Source organism: Saimiri boliviensis, chromosome 1 (assembly GCF_048565385.1).
Source record: "Saimiri boliviensis isolate mSaiBol1 chromosome 1, mSaiBol1.pri, whole genome shotgun sequence".
Taxonomy (NCBI): Eukaryota; Metazoa; Chordata; class Mammalia; order Primates; family Cebidae; genus Saimiri; species Saimiri boliviensis.
In genome coordinates, this window is record NC_133449.1 from 99,850,904 (window position 1) to 99,858,760 (window position 7,857).

At 49.9% G+C, this 7,857-nt stretch overlaps 1 protein-coding gene across 1 annotated transcript; it reads left to right on the top strand.

The window, feature by feature from the left end:
• Positions 1–10: 10 nt before the first annotated feature.
• COX4I1 (cytochrome c oxidase subunit 4I1) lies at positions 11–7,481 on the top strand. Its single transcript, XM_039464053.2, has 5 exons — positions 11–113; positions 1,884–1,957; positions 5,484–5,651; positions 6,258–6,389; positions 7,231–7,481. Exons 2-5 carry the CDS (start codon positions 1,885–1,887, stop codon positions 7,365–7,367), a joined length of 510 nt encoding a protein of 169 aa, XP_039319987.1. The 5' UTR covers positions 11–113; position 1,884; the 3' UTR covers positions 7,368–7,481.
• The last annotated feature ends 376 nt before the right edge of the window (positions 7,482–7,857 follow it).

The following is a 7,857-nucleotide window of genomic DNA, read 5'->3' on the forward strand; positions in this document are numbered from 1 at the left end:
CGGGTGCGGGCGGAGTCTTCCTCGATCCCGTGGTGCTCCGCGGCGCGGCCTGGCTCTCTTCCGGTCGCGGGACACCGGGAGTAGAGGGCAGTCGCGGCGGGCAGCGACGGCAGGTGAGGCGGTGGGTGATCGGTGCCGCGCCGCCAGGCCGGGCCGGGTCGGGGGCCAGGAGCCATCGCGTCTGCACGTCTGCAGCCCGGCCGCCCGGTGCGGGCAGGAGGCACGGGATGGGCTCCGAGCCGGGTGACATTGAGGCCGGCCCGCGGGGGCTCTAGGCTCTGGGGGCCGCTGCGCCGCGGCCTTTGGGCCGCCACGAAGCGCCCGGTCCGGCTTCCCCGGCCGCGCCGCGTTTGCGAGCTGACCTCGGGCTCTGACCTTGGAGCGCCCGCTGGCCGAGGGCGCCGGCTGCGGGGAGGCGGACCCGCGTTCTGTGCCTGCAGCCTCCGCCCGTGCTCCTTCAAACGGTCCCTGCATCCTCCCCCGGGTTTTGCGGGGCTCCCGGGCGGCGCTAGGCTTTCCAGCCTGGAAGGTGCCAGCTGTTTGCCCACGCCAGGGCTAGGCCCGAGGAGAGAACCTGGACGCGAGCGTTCAGCCCTGACGTCATGCTTGTTTATTCTGCCCCAAGGATGGTATTTTCCCAAATCACTCCCCAGCCCTCCGAAGGGTCGAATTAAAAGGGGCCGTGTAAGGTAGATGGGCCTGAATCGAGGAGGGCCCTGGAGAGGCGGGGGTCAACTAGGTTATCCGCTCTTTTCAGGGATGGAAGTAGACCTGGGTGTGCTGGCAGCCTTCTCCAATTTCCCCTTCTAGTCCGTACATACGGTATTAGGTTTTAAATAAATACTCCATTGAATGTGATGTGTGTCACCGTCCCTGTGAGCTGTTACCTCCTCCCACCAACCCCTGAAAAATGGAGCTTGTCACGGCAGTACAGTGCTTTGATGCTCTCTAGCTTTTTCAGTCACCTTGTTAACATTTTTTCTCCTTTTTTTTTTTTTTTTTTTTTTTGAGACAGTGTGGCTCTTGTCGCCCAAGCTGGAGTGCAATGGCATGGTCTCGGCTCACTGTCACCTCCACCTGCCGGGTTCAAGCGATTTTCTCAGCCTCCCAAGTAGCTGGGATTACAGGTGCCCACCACCATGCTCAGCTAATTTTTGTATTTTTAGTAGAGATGGGTTTTCACCATGTTGCCCAGGCTGGTCTCGAACTCCTGACCTCAGGTGATCCGTGCCTTGGCCTCCCAAAGTGCTGGGATGACAGGTGTGAGCCACCGGGCCTGGCCTCTCCTCCCTTTTTTTTTTTTTTTTTTTTTTTTTTGGGTCTTGAGACAGTCCTGCTGTGACGCCCAGGCTGGAGTGCAGTGGCACAATCTCAGCTCACTGCAACCTCCGCCTCCTGGGCTCAAGCAATTCTCCTGCCTTAGCCTCCCGAGTAGCTGGGATTATAGGTATGCACCATCATGCCTAGCTGATTTTTGTATTTTTAGTAGAGGCGGGGCCTCACCATGCTGGTCAGGCCGCTCTCAAACTCCTTACCTCGGGTGATCCTCTTGCCTCTGCCTGCCAAAGTACTGGGATTACAGGTGTGAGCCACCACACCCAGCCTCCTTGTTTTTTTAAGAAGACCATGTCGTGTTAATTGCCCGAAGCACCTATATGTTATGGCAGTTAATTTGTAATGAAGCTCCTTAAAAGTATGCCAGCTACTAAGAAAAACCTCATCCTAGGTTATTTTGTGCTGAGTCAGTAATAAAGAATGGATCATTTGTGTTGGGGAGAAGCAAACGAAAGAATTTAGGTCCAAAATGCTCCGGGGCAAAAAAGAAGACTCATTCCTTGCTGTTTGCCATTATTCACAGAGAAGGTGTACATTTTTTCTTTCAGAATGTTGGCTACCAGGGTATTTAGCCTAGTTGGCAAGCGAGCAATTTCCACCTCGGCGTGTGTACGGGCACACGGTAAGTGTGACCTTTCTCACTTTTAAATAGGCTGAGCTAATTTCATTTTGCTCCTGCTGTGTGTAAGGCCCTGTGCTGGAGTTTTAAAGACCTTAATTCTGTTCTTGGGGGTCTTCAACAGAGGTACAGATACTCTCACAGGCTTGGTTCTAGGTGAAGGAATGTGTATGAATCGGACTGAATCTCTTCTGGATCTCTGGTTATACTGCTGTGTCCCCCCTTATCCTTCTCTTCCTTTCCACTTTTCTAAGCTTCAAAATCTACCCCTTTCAAAAGATCTTCTGCACCAGAACTGACTTTAATGACCTCCCTCCCCACCTCACCCCCACAACTTCCAGCCATTTGCATCACATCTGTTTATAGCGGCAATGGAAACGAAAGAGCCTGGCCTTAGCCTGAGCTGGGTTTTCATCTCATTTCTATCAAGGACTGAAGCTTGGGAATCTGTGTCCTCACCTGAAGTACATGTAGAGCTTAGTTCTGTGTCTGGCATACAGCACATTTAGTTTTGCATGTATCTGACATCTATCTACTTTGTACGGGGCACTGTTAGGCATAGAGAATGAAAAGAATATGAAATACACACTCTTTCCATGAGGCCGTTTGCAACCTGAGGAGGAGCAGTAAAGAGATGATTCTGGGTAGAAGCATTTAGCCCGATGCGGGGTTCAGGGAGGGCTTCTGGCGGAGAATCCCCATGGTCTTTTCATTGCTTCAGTAAACTCTATGCCCTGCCTGGTTAGAGCTGGTCTTGCCTGCCTTTCCAATCTCATTACTTCATAATGTACTCAAAAACCAAAAATTGCCATCAGAACTGCCCCTCCCCACCTGCTCCCCACCCCAGCCCCCGGTTCTTATTCCATTCCTCCAGCAGAGCTCTGAGCTGTGGACCATCGCTCCTGTCCAGTCGTTCACCCTCAATACAAATGTGCTTTTAGAACAGCCTCTCCTGACCACCCTTTCTCAGGAAGCTCCCCGTCACCTCACCTTGCTGGATGCCTCCTGAATGCGTGTCTATTTGAGTATCACTGTCTCAGCCTCCTAGAGTGTAAGCCTTTTGAGGCCAGGGACCTTGCTGTCTTACTCGTTGCTGTATCTCTAGCACCTAGGAGGCAGGTGAAGACGAACTGCAGGCTCTTAGACAAGTCTTGCCTATTACATACGTAAGTCATACATGAATAATACACGAATCTGTTCTCAGCAGAAGATATTAAAGCAGTCTGGAATACCACCAGCCATCACTGAAGTCCGTTGGGATATTTGCGTGGTGACGAATCTGAGTGAGGGGCGCCCAGATATACCAGATCTCCCCAGCGGCGGCTCAGCAGAAACCCTTCCATGTGGAAGCAGCAACAGACATTCATTAGAATCTGGAGTCTTGTTTTTCTCTATTTTTAAAAGAAATGTTTGGTATATTAACCATTGCCTTTCCCTTCATTCCTTGGGGGACCAGGCCTGAAGCTCTGAAGAACCCCTGAAACCAGGAATTGGCTATTCTTATTCTGCAAGATGCAATTTTAAGGTTTGCCTGCTTCAAGGTTTTGAGGGTTTACATCATTACAACAGCATTTCTTCCCTCAGTCTTCCTGTCACGGCATTTACGACAGCTTTATGAGATGTACTTCATGTAACAGTCACCCATTTAAAGTGTATGCTTCAGTGGTTTTTAGTATATTCATTGAGTTCTGTCATTAGTACCACAATGAATGTTTGATTCTAGAACATTCTCTTCACCCATATTTACATCTATTTTTAATAACTCTCGTGTAAACTGAGTGTTTTAAATTTTAGAAACTTTTGGGGGTGCTAAACTTGATAAAAATATTCAGTATACAACTGTTCTTTTTAGTTTACACATCACTTCATAGAATCAGGGCTTTAGGCCGGGCGCAGTGGCTCAAGCCTGTAATCCCAGCACTTTGGGAGGCTGAGGCGGGTGGATCACGAGGTCAAGAGATCGAGACCATCCTGGTCAACATGGTGAAACCCTGTCTCTACTAAAAAATCCAAAAAAAATTAGCTGGGCATGGTGGCGCGTGCCTGTAATCCCAGCTACTCAGGAGGCTGAGGCAGGAGAATTGCCTGAACCCAGGAGGCGGAGGTTGTGGTGAGCCGAGATCGTGCCATTGCACTCCAGCCTGGGTAACAATCGAAACTCCGTCTCAAAAAAAAAAAAAAAAAAAAAAAAAGAATCAGGGCTTTAAAATTAGAAAGTAATTCTGGCCATTTCCACCTCATGTCCCTTAAATCCCACCTCATTTTTAAGATGAGGTCACGTATAAGTTTGTAAGTACCCTGGTCATTTGCATGGCTAAGATAAACATCTAGAGAACTCTATATGTGACTTTGCTTGAAGCTTAATGTGATACTATGAAGATGATTTGGGAGATGGGAATCACTGGGACTGAGCTAATGGAGGGGAAGCATTGCCGCAGGGCATAAGGCCTCCAGATCAGGATCTAACAGAGTTCTTGCAGGTATAGGACAGAAGTGACAAACAGGTTTTAACAGGGGAAGACTTTCACTACAACCAGGATACTCCTTCGCTGTCTGATTTCTGAACTTTCCTTGTGGTACCTGCTGGTTGGAAGGCACTAAAATCACAAGCAGATAGAGCAGAAATCCTCACGAAGTTCTCCCTGCCTCCTATGTGTGACAGTTTGGGGCTGGCTTTGTCAGTGTGTGTGTGAGTATGTGTGCATGATTTCCATGAGGAGGCATACAGCATTGTCCTCATTCTGTGGCTTCTGAGTGCATGCTGCCGTTGCATTCGGGCTCTGGGTCTGCCTCGTCCCGTGGACCTTGCCTCTTAGTTCCTGCCATCCACACGTTGCCAGTGCCCTCCTGCTCTCTTCTTTCTCCAGAGTACGTTTTTTAAAACATGTGCTTTGCACATTATGTTTATTGTTTGTTTGCCACTCTTAGAATGTTAAGTGCCACTGGGCAGGAATGTTTGATTTGTTCACAGATGAGCCCAGATACCTAGAGCCCTGCCTTGCCTGTAGAGGGTGCTTGGTAAATACTCTTTGAATGAGTAGCTCCATGATCCTCGGTTCACAGAGCTAGCACGATTCCTCACTCAGTTCTGGTTGGACCCAGGTTTTCCCTGAGCAGTGCTGTTGTGGTTATCTTTTCACGTGTCTTTGTTTCTGAACTTGAAACGTTTTGAGTGTTTTCCTGTTTTTGTTCTTCCTCGTAGTTTGAGTCCCGTGCAGTTGGGCCTTCATTTTGTCCAGTCCTCTGTTCAGGGCGGGGGATAACTGTTAACATAGGAAGAGCTGCCCCCGGCCACCTTGGCCCCAGGGTTCATTAGCAGTTGCCTCTGGTGGGTTTTTGTTTACAGTGATGAGAAATGCTTCTGTGCACCCTCCAACACAGTCCTGCACCTGTTTGAAACAGTGGCTGTGACCCCGAGATGACTGAGGGTTTCAGGGTGTGCACACGTGTGTTTGTTTCGGTTTTGTATCACCTTGTTTGTGACTCTCAACTTACACGGATTCAAAGATTTATCCAATGTGTTTTTCAGGAAGTGTTGTGAAGAGCGAAGACTATGCGCGCCCAAGTTATGTGGATCGGCGTGACTATCCCTTGCCTGACGTGGCCCATGTCAGGCACCTGTCAGCCAGCCAGAAGGCCTTGAAGGAGAAGGAGAAGGCCTCCTGGAGCAGCCTCTCCATGGATGAGAAAGTCGAGTGTGGGTATTGAAGGGACTCACAGGCGAGCCCAGCAGCTCCCGCAAGTGTGTGTGTGCGAGAGCCTCTGCTCACTTCTGGGCTGACTGTCCAGAGAGCAGTCTTGCACGGTGGGGCCGCTCTGCCGGGTTTCTGGGTCACTGTCTCAGGGCCCCAGTTTGTGTGCTCTGCCAGCTGACTTCTTTTGCTTGGCCCCCTTCGCTGTGCTGGATGGATTTAGCCTCTCGGCATATCTGCTGGGTAGGACGTTGTTTACTGGAAATTATTGAAAGAAACTCAGTAAAATGCTTACTGTTCGGTATGAGAGGGGCGTGAAAATAACGAGATTAAATAGGCCCTAACACTGTCACTCTAATAATTTCGTAGTTTTAATTTCCACCTAAAGCAGACTCCACGCATTCTCTTCCCTCCTCTGCCCGTCACATGCCTGCACAGCACATGTGTGACGCACGCATGTGAACGTGACGTGGCCCCAGCTGCTGTGTCCTTCACCTCTGGGTTTCTCCTTCACAAGTGTGCTCTTGGGGAGAAGTGGTTGAACCTTGCAGAGGAGGGAGCTGCTGACCCATTTCTTGGCGCCTGTCAATGGCTGTCCTCTTTGCCTCCAGTGTATCGCATTCAGTTTAAGGAGAGCTTTGCTGAGATGAACAGGGGCTCCAACGAGTGGAAGACGGTTGTGGGTGCGGCCATGTTCTTCATCGGCTTCACAGCGATTCTTGTCATCCTGGAGAAGCGCTATGGTGAGTAGAGACGTTGGAAAGCATGGGGCGCCTGGACTCGGCCTCCAGCCTGCAGTACCCAATGGGGGGCTGTGGGGGGACCTCCCACCTTGAGGCCATGAGATAGGGACTCCATTCCAGAGCTCATCTCAGGACCGGTTTCCAGGCCTTGGCGACCTGCAGAATCGAAGTCATGGGGTTAGTTGATAAGCCAGCATCTGATTATTCATGGTCGGGCAGACTTGTTTCGTGGTGAAATACTTTAACCGCTTTGTACAGCATACCACATTTTCAGTTGCGGTTATACACTCACCAGTCATTTATCAAAAGATGACTTTGTGAAGGTTCGAGTAAGAAGGGGATTCTGTCATTTAATGACATGTCAACTGTTGTGAGGACCACATCTCATCAGCTGGAATTTGGGGCTTCCAACCTGATAGTTTCTGTTTAGGCATTGCTGGGTTGCGCACTCACTCTAACAGCTCTTCCTGGTTCTTTCTGTTCAGGCGGAACAGATGTTTTTGTATTCTGAATAGGTATATTGTACTTTTGGTTTGAATGCGGACGTGGGTTAGTAACAGACCTGAGTCTGATCTCCCAGGTGACCATGGGCTGTTCGTTAGACCTTGTTGTCCATAGCCTTTAGAGAGGACCTTCTGCTTTTAGCTTACTCCATTGCTAACTTTTTACAAACAGAGGGATAATTTTAAATCCCCGTGGTTGTCAGTGGTCAGAAATAGAAAACCGTGTGGATGAGCGGACGTTGAGTGGCTGCAGTGTCGGGAGGATTTCACCTCGAAGGGACTGGCTTAGAAACAAGCTGCTGGGACAGTCTTGCCCATAACCCCGTCTCGCCCTGTAGTGTACGGCCCCCTCCCGCACACCTTTGACAAAGAGTGGGTGGCCATGCAGACCAAGAGGATGCTGGACCTGAAGATGAACCCCATCGACGGCCTCGCCTCCAAGTGGGACTACGAGAAGAAGGAGTGGAAGAAGTGAGAGATGCTGTCCTGTGCCGAGCCAGGCTGTCACCTCCACGCGGCCCCATGCCTCTACTGGAAACCTGTCATGCCAAACAGTACCACTGCTAATAAATGACCAGTTTACCTGAAACCCTTGTCATCGGGTCTTTCATGCCGGCATGAAAGCTAGGGAAAGCAGTAGGTTTCTGCCAGGGGTCTGCAGTAAATGTATTTTGGGTACGAATGAAATGGCAAAAATCAAGTGTCTTAAATTGCATAAGGAGACATACACAAACTGAAAATACAGAATCCCTTGATGTGGGGAATTTGAGGTTTTTGGCAAGAGATCTTTATATGAGTAAAATCCCATGATAGTAGGCACACCAGCGGAAGTTACCGCACACCGGCGGAAGTTCCCACACACCAATTTTTTTTTTTTTTTTTTTTTTTTTGGTGAGGAGTCTCCCTTTTGTGGCGCAGGCCGGAGTGCAGTGGTGCAGTCTTGGTTCACTGCAGCCTCCACCTCC

Coding starts and splice junctions, on each gene's coding strand:
- COX4I1 (XM_039464053.2), top strand. CDS start 1,885: ATGTTGGCTACCAGGGTATTTAGCCTAGTTGGCAAGCGAGCAATTTCC. Junction 1,958..5,483: donor GGCGTGTGTACGGGCACACG/GTAAGTGTGACC, acceptor TGTGTTTTTCAG/GAAGTGTTGTGAAGAGCGAA. Junction 6,390..7,230: donor CATCCTGGAGAAGCGCTATG/GTGAGTAGAGAC, acceptor CTCGCCCTGTAG/TGTACGGCCCCCTCCCGCAC.